General features: G+C 38.7%; 1 protein-coding gene across 4 annotated transcripts in view; it reads right to left on the reverse strand.

Moving 5' to 3' along the window:
• Positions 1–25,858, reverse strand: part of CTNNA2 (catenin alpha 2) — a 1,068,899-nt gene that overhangs the window by 211,253 nt on the left and 831,788 nt on the right. For all 4 annotated transcript variants that reach the window (XM_058550823.1, XM_058550821.1, XM_058550822.1 and 1 more), the window contains one exon: positions 14,763–14,915. In XM_058550823.1, coding sequence (XP_058406806.1) covers positions 14,763–14,915 — 153 coding nt within the window. The remainder of the gene's footprint in view (positions 1–14,762; positions 14,916–25,858) is intronic.

Genomic DNA, 25,858 nt, shown 5'->3' on the forward strand with positions numbered 1-25,858 from the left:
AGAGACGATTTTGTCCCCCAGGGAATCTTTGGCAATTTCTGTACCATTGTTGGTTGTCACATGGCGGGGGGGGGGGGGTGCATGGTGCTAATGGCATCTGGTGGGTAAAGTCCAGTGATGCTGCTAAACATCCTACAATGAACAGGATAGCCCCCCACAACAAAGAGTTATGAGCCTAAACTGTCAATAGTGAGGAGGTTGAGAAACCCTATTGTAAAGTAATCATATTTTCCTCATTAAATACTTTGATCTTCATAATCTCTACCCATGTACAAAATTTCATGCAAAGTAGAAGAGATCAGCTCCTTTGAAATCATGATCATCCACCATGTTGTTCCAGAATGATAAGCAATTACAATACAACTTAAAGTACACCACCTTAAAAGCTGCTAGTGCATTAAGTTTCTGCAAAATTGTAAATTTCTTTGAGCAAAACAGAGTTGACTCTTTTGAAAGCTATTGTGGAAGATAGCTTTTTGTTATCTTAATAACTTAAGTTTTGTGGCTAGAAAATGACAAGCCGCTATGTGGAAATGAAAACCTCACTTAACTTCCTTCCTCCTTCTAGGAAAACTTGTCATGGCAATAGTAATTTCACATCATACTTCTCCAAGATAGACTGAAGAAATATTATCTTCAATGCTCTCCTTGTGGATTCATACTTGGACTCTTCAGGACAAGGAAATCACTTGCACAAATGGCATTAGTTCTTTTTGACTGTGAGAAACTATTCAGAATTCTGAGGCAGCCATTTATTGATGGTATTTGAGCAAAAGCTCTTCCTCCAAAACTCTGGTTAAGCAGCTAGGACAAGGGTCAAATTGTTTTCGTTTTGAGAAAAGCAACTGTTAAACTCAAAATTCCAGGCAAAAATCAAACAAAGAGAATTCATTGTATATTAGAAATTTTTCCCCCGAAAAACAATCAGGGGAAATAATGGGCAATAATATAGCCATTATTTGTAGAAATACAAGGCATTGAAACCTATAAATATATTGAATACCCATTTGGAAGGTTTCTGGGGATACGAGGACCATGGGGAGAAATAATAAAGGTCAGACAGAGTCTATATGAAGTCAATGAGAGGGGAAAATGGTCCTCAAGGCAAAATTCAAGGGCAGAGAAACAGCCAGAGTCTAACTTATGAATTAGAGCTGCATCAGGTAGAGCAGTTAGCAGAGGCAACCAGAGTCCCTGCTTTCCCTGCCTGTTAGACTTTCCTCATCCCACTTTCCTCCCCTAGGAACTCTCCAGTCTTCCTTCTGCTACCCTGAGCTTCTAACTTCACCATGGCTGCCTGAATTGTACTTCCTGCACTGTTCCTGACTGTATTTCCAATTTCCTTTGCCAGCATGTGAGCTGCCCTTAATTCCTGACTCCTCATTAAAGGACTTTGGCTATGGCTTTGTCAACTCTGAACTTTACCTGGGTGGGGATGATTCACCCTCCACAATGGGCCATGGGGGGCCTACCTGAGCCTCTTCCCCAGAGGGGTATGAGGCTAAGATGTCAGACGTCCTCTGATGGACACAAACACCTGCCTGGTGTCATGTTTATAGAATGGGCACATGAAAAGTATACCAAGTTGAATGTAAATTGCAAATTTGGGTTTTTTTTTAAAGCTCTATGTAACAGAGATACTTGAAGGCACCTACTTGAAAAGACTCGACTTTTTGAGATACTTGATTATGGGGATCAGAACAGCCTCTTTAGCTGAGTGTTGTGTTGAGATAGGTCAAATCACTGCCTATTTTTAGTTTGCAAAACTACTGATCCATAGGAAAATCTGCTGCCCGTTGCCATTAACAACCTCCACGTCTTCAGTATCCATGTAGAACTTGTCATGACATTTTACAGAAAATCTGTGGCATCATTCCTCATACAGGCAGTCTGAAATGCATCATTCTCCATATATATACAGGCTTTACCAAAAAATCATCTTGTGTTTTGAAATTGTTACAAACCAACCTTCTGGAAAATTTAAAATAATTTAAAAAATAATAAGAAGAAAAACTATGTGTGCAAGGGAAGGTGGTAGGTCTGATGCTTTGGATCCTTCCACATAAACTTGGTAAGGGAATCATTTACTCAGGAAATTGTAGAGATTTGGAAAAATATATTTGTGTTTTCAGTCTACGAAGAAAACATTTTGGAGAGATAAATCATGGGCTCCTATTGTTTTAGCATGAAAAATAACAACTTGTCAGTCTAAGTAAGTAACTATATTTTGATGGCAACTGGCATTATGTGAAAATATTGACTCAATTCCCAGGTACTTTGATGTGTGAAATTCACACTTGGTGGCAGCTCCAGAATGTCTAAATAGGAGGAGCTGAGGGCAGCAATCTGGTTGGAAATGGTAGTGGGGAAATTTCTAGAAGGTGCATTTGTATCTAAGTTTTTACTTAGATTTTATATTAAAGGTCAATTAAAACATCAATTTTTTCCTAAAGATGCTCATATTGTATTTTACATATGATTGAGAAAATATTTGTTCTTTAGATCAAAGAATATGTGTACATGTCTAATATACATACTCACACACTCACACATAACAGAGTGGTTCTGAGGGGCAGAGAATGCTTTTTGGAGATTGGAGCGGGGTGCATTAAAGAATGCCACACCACCTACCACTCCTTGGGACTGAGGCCATTCACAACTATTGGCTTTCAACCAGCAGGCATTAATGAGCCTGCAGAAAAAGAAAACAATAGAAGCTCTTAATTCATATAAACAAATGATTTCATTAATAATTTAGCTAATAACATGTAGATTCTTCTCTGTGGCAGGGATTGACCTCTATTCTCTCTTTGGTTCCCACATACATAATTGCCAACGTGATTAAGATTCAAACTTATCTTTCAGGCACTGAGTCAGTCACAGGAAAAAGCCATGGGAGTGTGATAAGTAGTGATGGAATCCATATTTTTGGTTACTTTATGGTCTGAAACAGCTTAGCCACCAACTGTACCCCAAGCTTCAGTTCCCTGTTCACTTGAGGCATGAGGGCACCAGGAAACTGTTGTAGTGATGTGTTCTTTTTGTGGCCCCCAAATTCCAGTTTCAATCACAAACGCATTCTAGAAGGAGATAATTATTTGCGTCTTCCGTTCTCCTAGAATCTGAAGTCAAGAAAGGTCCTTAGAATATAGAATGTCAGAGATGTATGGGACCTAAATGATGATGTGCCAGATGCAAAATCTGAGGGTCAGAGGATTAAAGTGATTTGTTCATTCTCCCCTACAGCCGTAGGGTTAGATCATTACATCGTCAAAGAAATCCCAGTCATCAGGTCTAAAGGACCCAGGGTTGTTTTTAAGGTAAGGGTTGAAAGTGCACATGCACTGAGCTTCAGGCTGGCCACAGGGCTCTATGAAGCTGAATTCCACCTGCTTTTAAAGCTAATGGATTCAAGGAATCTGAAAACTTGTTTTTCATTCAAAAGAGCAATGTCCCAACACACCATCCCTCTCAAACTATGGCTTCAGGCTGGCTACAGGGCTTCATGATATAAAAAACCTTACAGCTAACAAAGATTGAACACATGAGCATTGAAGAGTTTTTCCCCGGGCAATTAAAAACTTCTTGCTATTAAACAAACTACACCATTTTTAATGGGGCTCAATTTTTCATTTTTGCATTGGAGGAGTCTGACCTTAATAATGTAAGGTTATATACTACACAGCAAAGTTTCTAAGTTAGCTGGACTCAAGTATACACACCTTTAAACAGTTGCAGAAAACATAAACTAAGGAGAAAACATGCATATATGTATATATATACACACACACACACACACACAGAACAGTCACTCTACATAGATGGTGAAACAGTAAAATTAATTATTTAGTACAACAAATACCAAATATTTCCCACCTGTTTGCAACAGCAACACTGAATGTAACCCTCAAAAGTCTGATCTGGCAGCATCACAATTACAACCCAGATCCCAGGTTCCTTGGATTCTTTCTAATACATAATATTACTCTTTCTCAACTTTGGAGAGTAGACTAAAAGAATATAAATATAGTGCTGACTTATGATTTTATTGCGGTAAGAGTAAACTTGTAAGAAATGTGTGAGGCTAATAAATAAAACTGTAAATATAAATATTTACATATACAGAACGAAAGGCAGGTGGGCGGGAGGGAGAAAGGGAGCACATATGCAGAAAGAACATGGACCCTAAGTCATCTGAATTCCAGCTGTCAGCCATCAGCTGGTGACTTTGGTCAGGCTACTTCTAGTTTCCTTGGGCCTCAGTTTCCTAATTTGCAAAACTGTGATATTGATGATTAAAGCACTTACTTGATAAAAAGGATTAAAAGAGATAATATGTGAAAATTACTATAATATCTTCCATAGAGAACAAGCTAAGTGTTAATTATCTTTCCTCTTCTCCTTAGGTATGGGCAACATAGTTGATTGTCCTCTCTTTTCTGGATGTTTCCTCATAAGGGTACTTAATTTACAATATTGAGTGAATTTTGGGGGTAGGTCTTGGTGGGGTGAGTTTTTATCCAGATGCCAGCAAACCAAGTTTTCATGGAAATTAATTGTTGGTCCTCTTTACATCTAAAAAATGATTGACTTCATAACATGGCCCTAGACTTTGCATTTTGACTGTGTTGTAAAGATTGAAATGTAACCTGGAAATATGTACATTATGTGCATAGTTAACTCAAGCAGTGCAGTAGACCTTTGACATGAAATATTTAATATCCTTAGAACCCACTATTTGCAAGCAACCTTGAAAGTCCATGGCATTTAGTAATTTGAACAGATACGAACCATGCAGACTGTGGAGACAAAGATTCATGAAGCTAGTGAGTGACCTTAGCTTATGCCCAATACTAGTACCAAAAAGCAGCTTGGACAATCTACTCCACTGAGGCATACAGGAATTCCTTTGCAGTAGCACACATTACTCCCAGGGATGTGTGCAGTAAGGTACAGCTCTTCTCTGAAATGTGGTTTGAGAGATATGGAACTTAACACCTGTACAATTGCAGCAACAGAAGCAATTAACACTTTCAAGCAATTACTTTGGGATCAGGCACTGTACTAGATACTAACATGAAGGACTGGATGCTACTCTATATGTATACGGACAAGAGACTGGGGGCAGCGTGGCAGAGTGGTTAACAGCATGGTCTCTGGAGTCTGGGATACTTGGGCTCGTGGATGAAATCTGCCTCTTTGTATCTGTGTTACATTGGGCAAGTTATTAAACTTCTTGAAATCTCAGTTTTCTCATGTATAAAATGGAGTAAAAAATAGTGGCTATTCTATTAGGTTGTCAAAAGCATTAAATAAGGTAATAAAGAGATTATAAAGAACCTTGGCCCTACATTTAAACAACTATTAAGAACTAAGGTGAACACTTAAACTTTTTTGTATGTTTTAGGAAAAATTATAAAATATGGTAGAGTTCAGGAATTAGGGCATTTTGGGGGGAAGTGGTATTGGAAAATATACTTCTTAAAGGACAGAAAAAAATTACTGTAAGCTTAATATGTGCATGAGCTGAAGAAAATAGCTTTTCATAAAATATTATGATTTACAGATTTGTGATGGCTCAACTATTTGAGAAATTTCAATAATTCAGTTCTAGTTCAAATATATTAACCAGATTGAGGAGGGCAGCATCGACAAAAAGATGACAATGTTCAGTTTATATTTTAAAAAAAGCATAGACATCCAGTTCCATCAATGTAGTTTTTGATGCAGCTTTTCTTGATTTTCTTTTTGGTTCATGGTTTGAATTAAGACCTTGGAATTTACAAAGCTCTATTATATTTATTTAAACCCAAGACATTTGTGTAGGGTTTTCAAGATCACACCTATCAAATAGCTGCAGCCAGAGCCAATCCAGAAACAGTCTGAGAGTATAGGCTATGCTTTTGAAGAGTTCCACGTGATTTCACTTCCACAACATGTCAAAACTTGGAATCATCCCAGACTCCTCTCTATCTACATCCTAACATCCAATATATCGGCTCAACCTTGAAAATATAACCAAAATGCTACCACTTCTTCCCACCTCCACTGCCTCTATTCTAGTCTTAGTACTAATCCCTTGCTAGACCACTGAACATCCTTCATCTCTTTGCCCTTCCACTTTTGTCACTCTGCTGTATATTTTCCATAGAGCAGCAGAGTGACTCTTTCAAAATGGGAGTCAGATCACGTCATGCCTGTGTTCAAAGCCTTCCAATGGATTCAAATATCTGACTAAAATACAAAATCTTTACACCCAGCCCTCAATCTCTTCTCTGAAACTTTTTCCTCACACTCTCAGCTGTAGTCACACTGGTCTCTTTGTTCATTATCAAACAAGCCAAGCACACTGCTGCCTTGGGGCTCTTTGCCCTTTCTGTTCCCATAATCTGGAATGTTCTTCCACTTCCCTCAGGTCCCTGATTAATAGTCATGTTAGGAGACAAGCCCTTTCTGACAACACTTGCCCTCCTTCATCATTCTCTGTCCTCCTACTCTGCTTTATTTTGCTCTACACACATAGTTCCACCTGACATAGCATACATTTACCTCACTCTTTCTCTATCTTCCCCAACAGCATGTATGCCCCAGGAGAGCAGGAAGTTTATCTGTTTGGTTTGTGGTTATATCGCCAGCAACAATCAGCACATGGTAGCCACTGAGTAGATATTTGTTGCTGAATGAATCTTCTGTGCAAGTGGAGAAGTTAATGGAGAAAATCAATTTGTTCAAGGCTGACACTAAGGCAGTATGTGCTTTACTGATGATCACATTCGTGATTCTGAACATTAGGGTTTGTCCCTTACTTTCAAACCTTGCATTTTCTAACAGGCACAGCTTCTTACCCTGCGTGGGGCGCTGCTATCAGGAGTAACTACGTCAAGAGGATGAAGCGGAGAATTGAGATCCCCTTGTCTAACTCATCACTGTTACGGCGTCAATTAGTGCTTTACTTTGTCAGAGAGAACCAGCTCCCTCTCTCACATCTTCTGTAACCAAGAATAAGGACAACTGCATGCTTGTGAGGCAGAGGGCAGGGAAGAAATGACAGCAGAGTTAGGGGCGTTACCTCAGGAGCAGCCTAACAGTTAGTTCAATTTCTTCTCAGGAGTCTCCAAACAGCAAGGCCTTTCTAGTCTGTGGAAATGGCAGTCCTCCACATTAGCCCTTAGATTTGAAATTCCTCCTTGGTAGTAAATTAGGGAATTAAATAAGCACAATGCCTCTTTACTGATCTGGGAGGCACCTGTTGAGGGTCCTGCAGCCGTGCTATTAAAACACATTACCCTGGAGCCAAAAAGTTGGCAATACCCCTGGCTACGTTTATTATTTTATTCATTCTTTAGGCAACATCTGTTTATGGAATACCTGCTATATGCTAGGCACTCAGCTATGTGCTGGGGTGTAGTTAGGAATCAATTAGCCATGGTCCTTTTCCTAAAGGAATTGCTAATCCAGCAGGAGAAATAGCATATAGTTGGAGAGCCGGATGTGTGCAAACTGAAAGCAAATAGGGTTCCATGAGAGTGAAAAACACAGGTAACTGATCCCACTTGGAGATGTGATGTTTGAGCTGAAAGCTGAACAATGATTAGAAATGAGAGGAAGGAGTAGAGCAGGGAGTCTATCAGGAAAGGGACAACAAAAGCATTGGCCTAGGGTGAAGGGAGCATGGCGCATTCAACAAATGAAAGATGGCCTGTGTGGCTGACGCCTTATAGCAAGTAGGGGAGGACAGGAGGGTGAGCCTGGAGACTGAAGGAGGGGCCAGACATGCAAGCCTTGCAGTCTTCTTTAAAATGTTGATCTTTAACCTGAGAACAATAGGAAGTCTCTGAATAGTCTCAGGCAGAGAAATTGCATGATCTGATTTGCATTTTTAGAAGTGCACTCCAGCTGCTATGTGCAGAAGGGACTGAAGGAGGACCAGGCAGATGAGAGAGGACCGTGGGGAGGACGCTGCAGCTTCCCAGACAGCAGTTTGTAACTTGCACTAGGGCATTTGTGGTAGAGATGGCAGAGAAGAAGGAAGAGCAGGCGGACTGACAAGAGTAGCAAAGCAGTGGAAGGAATAAAACAAGTCTGGAGGCTCTGAAAACAGTTATATTGATTTTGCATCTCATTTTCCAGATTAGCTTTTATTTTCTTTGCTGCAATGCATATTGTGCCCCCAATTTACACCCACTCCACCCCCACCCAGACCACATTACTTTGGTAGTAAGCTGCCATAATTTGTATTCTATTTCTCCAAAAGGCTTAGAAAGGAGGTACAACAGGTATCCCCTAATCCGCTCAGCACACCCTCAGAGTCAGGCCCGCCCGCAAGCCCTTAGCCAATCCTCAGAGGTGATGAATTAGCTGGATTCTGGAGATGAGGAAAAATCACTAAGTTTTTAAAAAATTCAGTTCTGCTGGTGATACTTCCTACAGTGGCTTATATTACAGATCACAAAGCATCATAGTTGACCTATTACATTCTTTTAATCAACCAACCCTGGTGCAAGTTCACCTGGTCTTTATTAAATGTTAATAAAATGGGGAAAGAAAACCTCAAAATATCACTTGTTAAGGCAATTATTAAAAGCTGAATTATTTTTTCCTATTCATATTTTGCTAATATTTTATTTGCACTAAAACTATCCTTGTTGAGGATTTTCTAAGGACCATAACATTGTGTAATAGCTCGCGACACCCTCCATTCACTTCCTTACATCAATCTCTGTGAACAGCAAAATCCAAACTGGGAGAAAATGGCATACAAATATAAGAAAAAGCATAAAAATACAAAACTGAATACACTATAATGAAACTCAATAATCTAGAAATTTTGAAGGATTAAAACTATCATCATTGATTTGTAGACTGATAATTTCATGTATTCATGCATTCGTCAGTCAAAATTATCTGATATATAATTCTAATATGATTTACATCAATGGCAACTTAGAGACTCATCAGAGGTTCTCAAACAGGAATCAAATGTGCCCTAGAAGGATTGTGAGGCTGTTTGGGAGGAGAAGGCTCTAAGTGAAGGACCTGCAGGAAGGCGACAGGGGACCAAGATCCTTATTTCAATTCAGTCAGAACTATTTCATTGATTTATGTATTTATTTGAGGTATGGAAGCTCAATATTTCCATTAAATAAAGAGATCTCTGACTAAAAATATTCACAACAACGAAAAACACCCCACAAACTTATCTAAACCAGCTCTGTCAGGGATTTCCACTTCTGGCCGTGAAGGAGTAGCCAATAAGAGATCCACTCCCCTGCTGAGAACAACTAGAAATGCAGAATAAAAATAATTTGCTTGAAAGCACTGGACAGTGGCCAAAGAAGTCAAACTTAGACTAGATCAAAAAGGATGCTGGTTGACAGGAGCCCAACTTGCTGTATTTTACTTTTCCTCCCAGGGATTTGTAAATTCTTAGTGTTGAAAGAGAAACTGAGGTGCCAGATAGAAGGTAGCTGCTGAGAAGAAGATAATTCTTTAGAGTTTTCAGCAATTTCATCAGGCTGGGGAGCAAAAACTGGAGTCCAGGCCAGCCAAGGAAGCAAAGACTTGGACCTAAGGTCCCATAGAGACAGGAGATTCAAAGACTGGCACTTTATCACAAGTTTTCTCCCAAGGTCTTTGTCTATTAAATTACACATGGAATGAAAGAAGTAAATGGAAAGCATACAGAAAGCAAAGCAAAGTTTACAGCCACTTCATGGTGTTGGGAAAACAAAAATTGGAGTAAATGCTGTACAACTGAGGGATACTAAATAACACATCTGATCTTCTGTTGACACCCTTGGAAGATTATTCCATAGGACTAGGGAAAAGAAAGGTAGACTATATTTTACAAAGACCACAAATTAGCCTCAAGTCACTGCAATCTTTAATTGGATTGAGACGGTCTGCCTCTCTGCTGCCCTACAGAGCACAAGGTGAATTCTCTCCGGAGGGAGAAAACATTACCCAAACTGCTATGGCCTGAATGTTTGTGTCCCCTCAAATTCATATATTGAAATCCTAATGCCCAATGTGATGGTACTAGGAGGTGAGGCCTTGGGAGATTCTTAGGTCATGAAAGTGGAGCCCATATGAATGGGATCAATGTTCTTATAAAAGGGACTCCACAGAGCTCCATCTCCCCTTTCACTATGTGAGGACACAGCAAGAAAGCACCAGCTACGAACCACGAAAATGGCCTTCACCAGAATACTCCCATTCTGGAGCCCTGGTCTTGGACTTCCCAGCCTCCAGAACTGTGAGAAATAAATTTCTGTTGTTTATAAGCCACCCAATCTATGGTATTTTGTTATAGCAGCCCAAACAGACTATGACATAGACCTTCTATATTTTTCCATACAAATGTTTGCCATTCGATAAAAATTACCTGGCATATCAAAAAAACATAAATAAATAATCAAGATATAAATACATACCATAATAAAGTCTGTCTCCATTTTGAAAGCCTCACAGGGTTCCATAATAGCTTACTTAAATAAGTTCAAGTTCAATTAAAGGAAACATGGCACATTCCAGTCACCAGTCAAACATCAGGGGTGAATTGTAGTTAAGAGCCTTACTCTCTTTTGAATGTTTACTGACAGCTTTTAAGCCTACTCTTTCCTCTTTTCATCTTGCTCCACAACTGAGCAAGTTGATAACAAAGCCCATTTTTTTGGTGCTAGTAGGGAAGTTCAAATTATTTAAATCCCAGCCTCCACATGGAAATCTTGATCCCAGCCCCAGTCCCTAATATGATAAAAACCAAAACCACTTGTTCTCTTTGCTGAAGCCACTGTGGACTGGCTTCTGTACCTGCTCTACTCTCCTCAGAAAGTCCCATTATGTGAGCAATAAACCTGATCAAACACTCTTGGCAGCTGCTGTTGCATCATCAGTCTCAAAATCCAAGCCAAGTTTTGGGAGAAAAGGGGTTGCCTTCTGTGGGACCACCACAAAACAGAAACAAAATTGACCCAAATATTGAGTTCTTTGACTTGGATTTTAAAAATAACTATGATTAATATATTTTTTAAAATGAGATAATCTGATAATTAATTTTACTAGAGAACCAGAATCAGTTTTAAAAAAATCAACTGGAAATTCTTAAAAAAAATAACTGAACTCAATAGATCGGTTTTAAGCATATTGGACACAGATGGAGACAGGATGAGTGAGCTAAGAATTAGGTCAGTGGAAAATAACCAGACATAAGCATAGCTTAAGGAGAAATTTACAGCCTTAAATGCATATATTAACAAAATATGAAAGGCTAAAAATCAATGATGTGATTATTCATTTCAAAAAGTTAGAATAAGACCAGTAAGTTATACTAGAAGAAAGCAGAAAAAAGAAATATAAAGATAAGAGCATAAATAAAATAGAAAACAAAATCTACAAAGCTGAAAGCTGTTTTAGAAAAGATTATTAAATTTATAAACCTCTTATAAAACTAACCAAGAAAAAAGAGAGAAGACACCAATTAGCAATACGAGGAATGAAAAAAAAAGAAATGTAATGCAAATCCTCACCAAACAACAACAATAAGTGGATATGCACAATTTTATGACAAAAAATTACAAAATTAAATGAAAATAACAAATTCCTAGAATACAACTTTCCAAAGCTGACCCAGAAAGAAATAGAAAATTTGAATAGTCTTTTGTTTAGTAAAACATAAAGTAAAAACATAGTTTACACAAAGTACAACATAAGTTTAATAAAAAAAATTTAATCTGTAATTTTAAAGCTTTCCTCAAATAAATATGTAGGCTCAGATTGCTATCAGTGAATTCCTCCAAATATTTAAAAAAAAAATAAATGCTAGTCTTACACATTCATTCACTTCCAAAAAATAGAAAGAAGGAATAATTTCCTGTTCATTTTTTGAGGGAAAGCATAATTTTGATAACAATACTTCTGAAGGAGACAAAAATAAAAAATAAGGAAATAAAAATCATATAATTGTCACAAAATGTGCAGAAAACTGGTTTGATACAATTCTATACTTATTCATGATTTTTAAAAACTGTTAGCAAAGGAGTAATAGAAGAAAACTAAATCTAATAGAAGTATCTGCAAGAAATCTAGAACAAACAACATATTTAATGGTAAAATATTTAAATTTTCTCACTGAGATCTAGAAGTAACAAAAATATCTATTACCATAATATTGTACTGAAAGTCTGCACAGCGCCATAATGCAAGGAAAAAACAAAATATAGGGATTGGAAACGAGGAAATACCACTGTCCTAATTTGCAGACAACATGATTGTGTACATAGAAAATTCAAAAAAAACACCAAACTTTTGGAATTAGTAAGTGAATTCATCAGCGTCAATGGATATAACATCCATATGTCAACCAAATTTTTCATACTACAGACACAGAAACGAAGCCCCAGAAAAGTGCCCAAGTCCACACAGACACTTTAAAGTTAGAAAAATGGCGACTCTCAGCCCAGTGCTCCACGTTTCTTTACACATACGCATCAGCACTGAAGCACTTGTTTGAAGGACACAAGCTGCAGAAATTCTTTCAATTCCAGTTTCTCTCCGATCAGAGGCCAGTCCACGCCCTAGCGCCCACATCTCCTGGACATCAAGACATTCTAAAATGCTGCTGGCTGCAGTGACCACCCAGGGGTAATGAAGGAAATAACTGAAGGAGGCAAAGCAGCGATTTTCTGAAATGTGGGGCTCTGACGGACCCGAGCCTTCTGTTTCTGCCACAAGCTGAGGATCAAGGATCACCAGCAGTGGTTGGATGCCCCTACAGTGAAACCTACAGATGGGATGAGGGGAAACAGTGGACATCTCCAGGGTCTATCACAGGAGAGGGGGAAATGAGTAGACAGACAAGAGGGCTACTTGGCCCTGGCCTCACATTTATACAGGGCATCAGGCTGAACTTCAAATATTATCTACAAATGAAGCTACACACAGAATTTCAGAAAGACACTGACAGGATTGAAAGTAGATGTTCATCACACAACCTTAAACTCATGTCCCTTTCTTTGTCTACAACGCCTACAACACACCATCAATTAACACTTTCTATATATTCTGCAAGTATCTTGTAAATGCCATCGTTATACAAATGGGATGGTATATTTGCATGTTAGTATTATTTTATTACATATGAATGTTTAAAACTTTAAGATGCTGAATATTTAGCATTCATTCAGCGCTATTTCTTTTCTTCCTTTTCCTCCTTTCCTTCCGCCTCCACCCCTGCTCCTTCTTCACCTTCTCTTTCTCAAGACATAGGAGCGGCCAGGGCTTCCAAGAACAACTTTGGAAAGGCTCTGGATTCCTCAATAACCAAGTGAACTCTTGCAACATGGGGGTGGAATGTGAGGGGTGATGGAGTGCTTGCCCATAGGTAGGGACAGAGCCAGAAAGACTGCCTTGATAAATATGACCCTGTTTTAGCTCTAGGCTGGCGTCACCTCAAGACACGGGCGTTATGGTAGGAAGTTCAGGGGTTACATTATTATGGCACTATTATGAGTTTAGCACACTCAATTTGCTGACTGCTGCTGTGGGTGATGGCTCAGCCTGTGTCCTAGAGGACCCGGGGCTCCCTATGGGCTTGATGCAGGACTTCCTGCGGGCTGAGTGTCTTCAGCCCCAGAGGCAACAGCAGTGCTGGAGTAACCTAAGGAGCAAGCTAAGCAAGTGCTTAGGGCACACTGAAATCAGAGCACCCACCCTATCACTCACCCCAAGAAAAATGGAGAGGATTTCACATTTGATGAACTTATTCAGATTTTAATTTTGCCATTTGAAAAAAAACAGAAAATAACATTTTACTTTGAGTTTGCATTTAAGTTCTCTGTCATTTTGAGTAATGTTATTTTATTTTGAATTAAAGTGGGAATATACCAGAGTTTTGTTGTCGCTATTGTTGTAACATCTTAAGCGCTCAGAGCCTGCAAAAGTTTTAACCTGGCCCTGATAACCTTTTCCTAAATTTGCCAGGATCCTCACTCCTCCTGGACTCTTTTTCTCTAGCACATCCATTTCCTGTTTAATGTCTTTATTTTCTATTTAGCCCCACATCACTAAATCCAACCTTGGCCAAGCTGTTGGATTTCTAGTCCTAGATTTACGCAGGCAGATTTAGGCAAGTCATTTCACTTTTATTTTGTTTCCCTTGAACAGAATTTTTTTCAATATTATACAGCACAATTTGGCATTTACAAAGCAACTCCCACAGATTTCTCTAACATGTAGAATATACTTATGACCCCGAACTTACACTCCTACTACTGCCTAGGATCCTTCACCAGGAGTCAAACATCTCTTTGGGGGAAGTGGGATGTTTTTTTTCACAAGTTCATAATGTGGCCAGCTAATGTAGGTTTAGGTGGGTGGAGTGGAGAGGGGGGTGAAGAGGGAGAAAACGGAACCATGTTTAACCTCCATTTAGCACTTTTAATTCTACTCTCTCAAATTAAAGCTGGTATTCAGCACTTTGGAGCATCCCTTTTACTTCTGTTTCAGCCTCTGCTTACTGTTCAGGAAAATTAGCAGACATGTTCCAGAGCTTGTTTAGAGTTGTGGGATAGAGAGAGGAGAGATTATTGATAATCTGTTTCCTTTCCAAGGGATGGAGTAATCAGAAGGTAAAGAGAAGGAAAGTCCCAGGACTTTATTTCTCCAGGAAATCCATAGAAGAGCTGTCTATTGAAATTCCAAAAGCCACATGTAGAGATTAAACCTGTTGACAAATTCTAGTCTTCAGGATTCTCCTGACTTACCTCCACCAGCTTGTTGGCGTGTTCACGGAAAACCTGGGCATATTCCTTCACTTCCTTTTCATTCCCACTCTTTGCAGCCTCAATGAGAACTAGCAAAGGGACGTTGGTTTCCAAGAAAGAATCAGATATGTGATCCATCACTGCTTTCCGAAGCTACAGTAAAAATAAAAACAAAAACACACACAATTAAGGAATAGAAGAGTTCTCTATATATGAGTCTATTACTCATTTGGCAATATGGATTAAATTATTGCCCAGGAATAAAGAATTGTTCTAAACTATGCCCAGCTCTCATTAGCCATGGAAATAATGTTTCAACCCTCATTTTAATTTTCCAGTGCTTATCATATCAAAGGAAAACAAAGAGAGATGACTGATGGATGGTTCTGAATTAACTGTATTATATGTCACCTTGAAAGTTACAGGGCCGGCCCCGTGGTTTAGCGGTTAAGTGTGCGCACTCCGCTACTGGCGGCCCGGGTTCGGATCCCGGGCACGCACTGACACACCACTTCTCTGGCCATGCTGAGGCCGTGTCCCACATACAGCAACTAGAAGTATATGCAACTATGACACACAACAATCTCCTGGGGCTTTGGGGGAAAAAAAGGAGGAGGATTGGCAATAGATGTTAGCTCAGAGCCGGTCTTCCTCAGCAAAAAAGAAGAGGATTAGCATGGATGTTAGCTCAGGGCTGATCTTCCTCACAAAAAAGAAAAAGAGAAAGTTACATATACAGCCTGTAGCTCAATACATTACAGGCCCTCTTCCTATCAAATTTCTGCTCTCTTCCTTCATCAACCTAAATTTTTCCCTTCAGGTTTTGAATCATGATACAGTTCAAGGACTCAGGCTCTTGAGAAAAAGGAGACATCTACACATCAACCAGGAGGTAGGGAGAACTTCAGATGAAGAATTAGGCCTTTAAGCCACCCTAAAACCTTACCACTTCACAGTCTCCTGCCTTGCTAGATCCATTGTTTGTATTTGATAGAGGTAGAAACCGGAAACATCTAACAATCTCAAAAATGTTTCTGCCCAGGTGCTATGATGATATAGTTGCTGTGCTTCAGAAAGAAGTACTTAAATTTATTCTTCAAGGTAAGAATAAACAGACCCAAATTTCTAACATTGCATAATTACACATCATTCCCATTGTTAAAATGGGAAGCAGGGCAGCTGCATGGAAATGAAATGGAACTGTACCTGAACAATCACTTCAGTGCTGCTGCTTTCTTCATAATTATGAGAATGTAGACCAGGAGAAAACACTCCCAATACAAATCAACACAAGATGAGATGCTAAACAACGTGTATGTTTTCCAAATGAATATACCCATTCAGGAGTATTTGGGCGAATCTTTTGATAGAGTGGTACATACACATCTATTATTGGTGAGAAGAAAGAAAACTTTGAACAAATCTCAGTTTCTTTTTACACTAATTACCATAAGGCACGCATGTGTGCATGTGTAACTTGGTTTGATTTACCTCTGAATTGGGTTTGACATTTCACCATATAAAATATAATAAAGCCTATGCAAAGTTAACATTAATTAGTTGCTCATTTGGCAACATGTGTTAAATTACTGCCCAAGAATAATGTTGGTTATTAATGAGCTCATCTATTCCAGGCACATTAAATGTGCCAGATACTTAACTAAGATCTTTACATATTATATCATTTAATCCCCACAACAACACTATGAGATAGGGCTATCATTTGCCAGTTTTTAAATGAAGAAAATGGGACTTAGAAAAGTTAAATAACTTGCCTGCAATCATAAGGTAGCAAGTGGCAGAGCCTACAGTAAGAAGGTCTAAAGGGGGCAGTGCAGTGAACACTTGAAACTGATCTGCCCTGGCTCTCTTCCAGGACAGAGCCCCACATGAAGGCGAAACTATCGGGAGTATAATCAAAATTGAACTTGACAGAGAAAACAGAGATAAAAGAAAGAAAAGGTCCAGATAAAGTGGGGGAGATGAGCAGAGCTAGGCTATCTCACCAATCAGGCCATCATATTTTTAAACACCACACAAAAATAACAGAAGTAAGAGCTCTATGAAGCTAGAAGAGCTATCTGCATCAGGCCTCTTTCTAAACCTTCAGGAAGATTAAGTTCACATAAAAATGAGCAACTTTAAAATTATCAAGGTCAAAACTCATCTCAAGTTATTATAAGAAAAGTAAGAATAAGGAATATAATATTATCCCTATACATAATGAAAGCATGCCAGAAAGATATGCCTGTACAACAGATTAAAACTATAACCTACTATTTTAAATAAATTAAAATGCACTAAGGAAATGATACAAGATACGAAAGAACAATATAAATTATAAAAAGAAAAGATTATAGAATAAGGTCATGAAACTCAAGAAAGAATTATAAATACAAGAAAAATCATTTGAAAAAGAAGACTAAATAAGAATGAATAAACACAACAGCAAATGTCTTAAGGGAAATAAAAAGAGAAAAAGAGGAAATTTTTTAAATCGAAAAGAAATTTTTAAAGAAAAGATAAAAGAAGATTTGAAAAAAGGTGAACAAATATTGAAGATAGGCAAGGAAAATTAATATATAGCTAACAGTGATCCCCGAAGAAGAAACTCAAAGCAAGAAAACAGAATGAAAACTAAAAATTGTTAACTCATAAAACTTTCCTGGGGCCAGCCCGGTGGCTTAGTGGTTAAGTGCACGTGCTCCGCTGCTGGCGGCCCTGGTTCGGATCCCAGGCGCTCTGCTACTGTCAGCCCGGGTTCGGATCCTGGGTGCTCACCGACGCACGGCTTCTCTGGCCATGCTGAGGCCGCATCCCACATACAGCAACTAGAAGGATGTGCAGCTATGACATACAACTATCTACTGGGGCTTTGGGGGAAAAATAAATAAATAAAATTATAAAAATAAATAAATAAATAAATAAATGAAATGGGAAGTCATTGACCTAAGTGTTCTAGCAGAGAAGCAACATGATCTGACTTGTGTTTAAAAGGATCTTTCTGGCAAAAAAAAAAAAAAAAAACCTTTCCTGAACATACATATATAATATATAAACTACATTCTGAAAGAACATATCATGTACCCAAGAAGACTGACCCATGCTATCAATCAAGATAACTGGATTCTAAAGAAAAAAGGTGGGGAAATCCTCGTGCATTTAGGTAAACAGAGCATGTGACTTATAAAAGAAAAAAAATTAGATGATTGTTGGACTTTTCAATTGCAAAGCTTTATGCCAGAAGAAAATGAAATGCTGTGTTTAAGATACTCAAGGAAAAAAAAAATGTGAGCTAAGAATTTTATAACGAGCAAAACTGACTTTCAAGGATATAAGGCACAGACAAAATTTGGTCAACATGCAAGAACTCAGAAAATATTGTTCCCATGAGACTTTCTTGGGGAATCTGTTAGAGAATGAGCTTTAACAACCAAAATGACTAGAAAAACATTAACATAAGAACTGGCAGTGAGCGTTAGATATATATTTATTTATAGAACTAAGAATATATGATGGTTAAATGGGAGAGTATATATGAAATGGTTGTACACTCTGGCAATGAAGACACAGTACAACATTGTAAAATGAGAAGAAAAAGTGAATAGAATGTACAAAAAGATTTTAAGAGTTTTATGTAATTTTAATAATAGTGGTAGTATGAATATTGTTATTTGGACACTATTGTGTTCAAAAGTAGATAAAGCAAATAATTAGTTATGAAAGTTTATTCTTATGTCCTGTGTTCTTGCTAGCCAGGAGCGTTGGTGTGGAAGAAAGAAGATATAATGTAGAAGAGGTTAAGGAAAAGTTCTGTAATCCTAGATCTGAAGTAGAAATATCAGTATGAACACATGAGATTTTAAATTGAAAACACACACAAACACACACACACAATTTTCCGGTTCTGTCCACCGAAAAAGCATAAAAACAATGGCCAGCCCAGTAGCAATGAACGCCTTGAAATATAATTTTCCACTAAAACAAACCAAGGCTCCTTGGAGAAATGGCTGATTCCAGGAACTTTGAGGCTGGAAATGTACAAATAAGCCTGAAATATCTTGTTACACTAGATAGAAAAGAGCTATCAAATAACTTGTGAAAATAACTCAGGAGGCTTGTGAAAATAACTCAGGAGGCTCCCACTGGCCAAAAATTAGCCAATTTGAACTGCACAAAGGATTAAAATTCCAATGGATTGATATTTATCAAATACGTTTAAATTTATGAGTTTATAATAATTAAAAAAAGAAAAAGAAAAAATTAATTGGTGACTTTAGCGGACAACAAGGAACCAATTCATTTATCTTGAAAGAATCAAGAATATATCTTGCCTTTCCTACATGAACTAGAATTCTTTATAATGAGGAAAGTATCTGTTTATAAACTTATTCCAATTAATAAATGAAAAAAGATAGAATATCACCATTTTGCAACCTTTAATGAATTAAAAAATCTAGGCAATGAACATCAGTGGTTGAAAACATCACACAAAAAAAGAGACAACCAGACATCGTGTGCTTTCTGACGAAACAGTACAATCCCAACTATATAGTCTTGCCAAAGGGATCAAACCTGATACTGGTAGAGGCTCTGGATCACCCTGGTGATTTGTAGAAAATACAGAGGACAGAATAATGTATGGAAGTGCACCAAACACATCTAATCAGCGAAATGCAAACTGTGGAAAACTTACAGTACAAACCGCTCAGGCTCTTCAACAGATGGATTATAAACAAAGAATTGGATGGAAGGGGATGTGGTGACTAAGAGACTAAAAGACATATCCCAAACTGTGGGCAAAACTAAACTATATCATCTGAAGGTGCACATTAGGGTGATGAAAGCATAAAGAAACATAAGGAAGTGAATCCTCTGAAAGTTAAGATAATGGTTAATTTTGGAGGGTGGCAGGAGGCCTACAGAGGAGCTTCTAGGGAGGCTGGCAGAATTCTATTTCTTGACCTGGGAGGTGGTTACAAGAGTGTTTGCATAACAATAATTGAATAAACTATGTATTTATTGTGTGTGGGTTTCTATATCTGTTTTATTTTATAATAAAAAGTTCAACAACAAAAAAAGAAACATTTCTAACATATGCTCTTTGGTCGTCTTTTCCATTTCTTTCTGGGTGGAATACAGATGACCCCCAAGGTGACCTGGAAAGTCATGAGTTGAAGATGGTGGACAACCTCCTCCCGCTAATCAACCTGGGCCATTGAATGCATGGAGCAGAGCTTCCCAGTGTCCTGCCACTGGCCCAGTATATTGTTACATGATTAAGAATGCAATTCTATTGTGTTGGAGCCTTTGCACATTTTGAAGTTTATTAGTCACAGTAATTAGTCTGCCCTAACTTAACTAGAACACGTTGAAACAGACCTTTTCTTTCTCTTTTTTCCTGCTAATTCTGCCTTCTTTCTGCTTGCCTTTCCTTCCCTAGATCCTTCCTAATTAAAGAGTGGACAACAGGCCAGCATCACTGCCATTTCCTGGGAGCTTTTTAGAAATGCAAACCCAAAGCCTCACCCCAGACCTGCATTCCAATCAGAATCTGCATTTTAATAAAGTGCTTAGGTGATTCCTCTGCCTAATAAAGTTTGAGGAGCACTACCCTAGAAGTTGACCTGTTATATCAGTCAAGTTCTTAGCTGCAAGCATTAGAAACTAATTCTGGCAGATTTAAGCAGAAAAGCCGTCCTACTCATTCACAGAACAAATGGACAGAAATCAGAAACGTTAGGACACTGTATCTTTGTGTCATTAGCTTTTGACTCAAAGTCTTAGGCAGATGCACCTGATTTTTATCTGGATGAAATATAGACCCAAACTCTGGGTCATGTGTCAACGCCCTAGTCGCAAGGTGAAGGAGGAAAGTGTTGAGAGGAAAGTGTTTTGTGAAAACAAGTGTTCTGGCAATTTTGATTCCTTATACTAAAATTCATATAATGAGGAATTCCCCAAACACTGGAAGGGAATTCAGATATTGATTCAAAAACAAAAAATGGCCAATAAAGAATAGATCTGGTAGAACAATAATTCAAGTACTCAAGCATGGGTGGAAGGTGGAAAAATAGATACATTTATAGGAAATAACTAAAAGGTAAAGGGTTGTTTATAAGGAACAAGATCAGAAACTATGAAGTAGGACAGGGATGGCAAGAATGCGACCACATTTCCTTTCTATGCCCACATCAGACATGATTAATCAATGACAGCATTCTTTTATGCTGAGCTCAAATACTATTTCATAATCCTTCTCAGCACAGTGCTCCACGTAGCTACTACTAATCAATCTTATTTATCCTGCAAAATGAAAGCTTTCTTTCTTTGCTAAACCTTCCCTGAAATTTAAGTCTTTTTACACGCCAATTTTTAGGCAGAATTGGCTGTGTGTGTCTGAGCAATCCAGTGCCATCTTCACTTTCAGAAACAAAAGTTAACACTCAAATCTAGGCTGGGCTGATGATATTTAACAAATGTCTGACCACTTAACATCTGTCTTGTCTTTTAGACAGATGTTTAAAAAAATCCTGTTAAGAATAATGTATTAACTTCCTCACGACAATGATGTAAGATGTACCAACCAAGGTCAAATTCGAGGTAGAGGATGATTTTAAATGGGCTCAAAACTTTGAAGCCTTAAATCTTTCCATGGATACGTCTGCTCCAGGCTCTTCACGGTTACTGACATATTTTACCATATTTCCTTAAGCTTTGGGGTGTAATTGTTATTAAAAATGAAAAATCAAAGCAACAAAATGTCTGAGCTAGGAGCCATCCAGCCTAGGGGGCTTGACAAGAATTGAGCCTCATTAAGTCAGGCAAATTTTAGCCAGTCTGGAGGTCAATCAAGGTAATCAGTCAGTGCAGTAATCCACCCAAAGCCACTCTAATAAGCTAAGGTGCCATCAATGCACACAGTTCAGTGGTAATGATGGCACTGTTCATTGCTTGGGCTGGAGGTTGGGGCAGATGGGGTGAGCAGAGGTATATCTATGAAGCTTGAAGAAGAGCACTTAGAGAATAATCACCTTTTTTGCTTTGTTTTGCTTTCTTTACAAGAGAAACACAAAATATTCTTTGGTCACTCTATTCATTATCCTGATGGCACTGACTATCTTCTATGAAGAAAAATCATTTTAATTAGGATACTAGTTTCTTTCCTTGATGGAACCAATTACTTCTAAAAAAAAAAAAGAACAGTTCATTGGTGTCAGGCTTTTCTCCATGCTGCTCCCCGACACCCCCCAATTCAGGCTACTGGATCAATTAAAAGCACAGCTGTCATCATTAGCAACACCTATGTGCATGGCCTCAGCAGCAAACACATAATGATTTAGTTTAGCCGGGTAAACAGTCCTTGTCCTCTAGATTTTTCCTCTAGGAGTGCTGACAGTCGGAACATGTCTTGCTGAGGGAGTAAGAAGCACTGAGGCAAACTTTAATAACTGTGGTAGATTTGTTGTATCAATGACCCATTCTTCACCTCTCCTCGTACCCATGCCCATATCCATGTAACTCTGTAGTGCCTGCCTTCTCTGGCTCTGGGCTGGGCTATGTGGCATGCTTAGTGCCAAGGGATGTTGGCCACACCATGATGCATGCAGGGATTTTAAAGGCCCATTCACCACTGAGCTTGCTTGGTCTTGTTCTCTACCATTTCCATGAGAAGGACATGCCCAGGCTAGACAGCTTGTCCCAGGAGGAGGGAGACAAACATGTTGAATAGAACTGAGTCACCTCAGTCATCACCATCAAGGCCATCTTAAGTCAGTCAAGAGCCACTGAGCCTTGGCACATGAGAGGGCCAGACCAAGGAGACCACCCCAGACTAGTAAGCAACAAATATTATTACTGTATGCCACTGGGATGTTATACTGCACTATTGTGACAATAGATAGCTGATAACATACATATTTAAATAGAATAAGATTTTGTGGTCACTAAATCATCTTTTTGGAGAGACATCTAGAAAATAAATTTCTGATCAATCAGTTGACTAGTTTGGTGTTATTATAACTCAGTCCTTTGGCCAAAAGCATTGGATTAACAGTGGTCTGCTTCACATGTTCCATTATACAGCCATGGGCTATACTTAACAATATCACAGATGCAATTTCTTATTTTTACAGATTTAATGAATACTTTAGTTGAAAAATTGTACTGAAGAGATAAGTCAAGGGGACTGGGACAGGGAAGATGGATCAGGGCTCATCCTGAAGAACAGCAGCAGGTGCTTGGCTCCTTCTATGGTTCCATTTTCTGCCCCAGCACACAGAGGACTGTGTCAAAGTCCCCTTCTCCCCCCATGATAGGCAAGGGCAAGTGCTTTCATGGGAAGAGGCAGTGACATGGTGCCTTAGGATCCAAGGGAGTGCTGGGATCGTTGTGGATCTCCAGATGGCCTCAATCCAGCGGGTACAGCAGCTTGCCTTGGTTTTGGTAAAAATGTTAGCAGAACACAGAGCCCACAATTGCCAGGTGCAGTATAAGGAAGCAAAGGAGAGGTTGGTGGAATGGAGGGTGTATGCAGCAGGCAGAAGCTAACTGCAGCAGTAAGGCATGGAGAAGAAGAGGTGGTGAGGATAGCAGGAAAGGATTGCAGAAAATTAATATTTCATATTAACAGATTTCATTTAACGCTTATTTTGTGCCAGGCCCTGTTCTAAAAACTTAGAATAATTCATGTATTTCTCTCAAGAGAGCAGGCTAGTATTTTCTCCAGTTTATAGGTGAGGAAACTGAGGCAATAGAATTAGGTCACTTGCCCACATTCACATGACTAATAAGTGGGAGTGGCAGGATTTGAATCCAGGTCGTCTGGCCCGAGCGTTCATGCTCTAAACTACCAACATAGCACAACCTCTCATATGTCTACATTGTGTCAGCTTTGCATACAGTATTGACCAAAAGCAATGGTATATATGATAGTGGCATACAAAATTTCAGGAACAAATGTGATCCAGCTTCCTGGATGATGAGTGAAGTGCATAAAGAATTCTGGAAGCCTCCTCTGAGACAATAAGAGCAAAAAAAAAGAAAACCCCAGTTGAGAGGATGGAAGAACAGACTCAGTGGCAGATGGACACCATAGGAGGGAATCAGTGGTCCCACCAGAGGCAGAAGTAATGCTGAGTCCTAATGAATCCCCACTCCGGGAGTGGAAAGGGGCCTGCTGGATACTCACTATGAGACTCTGTGACATCCTTGGGCTTTAGGAGTCTGTAAAAAAAAATGGAGGACTCACGGTTCAAGATATGTCTACTACAAAAATGTATTGATGGGTTATACTTGCCTTTACGTAACCATCTTATTATAACTTATTGGTCAAAGCATTTTAGAATGGTAAATTGTGAGATTATCAACAAAAGCTCAAGCCAGGGAAAGTGAGACTCCTCCCAGAAACGATGGGATCCACTTTCCATGCTTTGAGATTGTAATTATGGTATGTGTGAAAATGTATAAAGCAGGTAGTGGCAGAGGTGAGTGGAGATCTGTCTCATTACACAGAGATCTGCGAAAGCTGCAGATGAAAGTTAGTACAGTGACAATCTAGTATTCTAGTTTTTATTCTAATTCTTAAGAGTTTTAGGATCAAACCATATTCATCCTAAATATATCTCTTTCTTACATAGTCCACGAGCACAGGCACAACCAAAGGGGGAACCAGAGGCCTCAGCATCCAGGACCAGGGACACCTTGAACTTGGTAGCATCCAGCAAGTGCAAGGAGTCATAAATACTGCCTTCATTGGCTCATGGGCCCTGTGATTTGTGTCCCTGATAAACAGGGGCACATTTCTTGACCCCTCCAGTAAACAGTCAATGTAATTCCTCTGTAAATTGACTATTAGAAGGGTTTAAATGCCCTTGCCTACAAGCTGAAAGGCATAGTTAACACTTTTTACATAAGCTAGAAGACCAAAATTTAGCTATCAATCAACCAGGGCAGAAAGGAATGACTTGACAAAATCATTCGTTAAGTCTGACAGGAGTCAAGAACACAAGGCTTTCTTCCAACTGTTTAAATGCATGTGTGACAAGGGAATATTAATTGCATAAGACAAGACATTTAAAGGTATTAGCTCAGCACTACCAGTCTATTTTACCCAATTAAGGCTATTCATCAACGTAAATAACTGCATTTTCTTCAGCAAACCAAAAGGAATGCAGTCGATGGATCATACCTACTCTAACAATCCACTTGCTTATTTCACGGGAGGGCAGAATGATGAAAGGATAGACACAGTTTAACTCACAAACTCAAGAAGAAAAATAAACTGTGTCAAAAACGACCAAAAAGTGTCTGCCTATGGGGTGAGATGTGAGGAGTGCATGATGTATACTGAGCCACCTTTAAATGGATAGTGCCAAAGTGTTTTCCACAAAGTCTAAAAACCAGCAACCATTTGATGAATGTGAAACAGCTCCCTGAAAAAGACAGTATAAGAAAAAATGGCTCTCCTCAGCCAACTATAATCATAGAAGCTTAAACCTGGATGAGACTTTGAAGGCTGCATGTCCAATTTTAATCTATCCAATGAAAGGATATCTCTGTGATTCATTTTAACGGACACATGTTCATTTTTTTTTTTAATTTCAGCTTTATTGAGCTATAATTGACAAATAAAATTGTAAGATGCTTAAAATGTACAATTGTGGTGATTTGACATACATATACATTGTGAAAGGATTCCCTCCCATCTAGTTAATTAACACATCCATCACCTCATATAGTTTTTTTTTTCTTTTTTTGGTGAGAACATTTAAGTTCTACTCTCTTAGCAAATCTCAATTTTTCAATACAACGTTATCAACTATAATCACCACATTTTACATTAGATCTTCAGACTTTATTCATCTTATAGCTGAAAGTTTGTACCCTTTTACCAACCTCTCCCTATTTCCCCAACCCCAAGCAACCACTTTTCTATTCTCTATTTCTATGAGTTTGATTTTTTTTTAAGATTACACATATAAGTGATACCATGCAGCATTTGTCTTTCTGTTTTGCTTATTTCACTTGGCATAATGCCCTCAAGGCCCATCCATGATGTCACAAATGTCACGATTTCTTTCTTTCTCATGGCTGAA

The sequence above is a fragment of the Diceros bicornis genome, chromosome 12, assembly GCF_020826845.1.
Source record: "Diceros bicornis minor isolate mBicDic1 chromosome 12, mDicBic1.mat.cur, whole genome shotgun sequence".
NCBI lineage: Eukaryota > Metazoa > Chordata > Mammalia > Perissodactyla > Rhinocerotidae > Diceros > Diceros bicornis.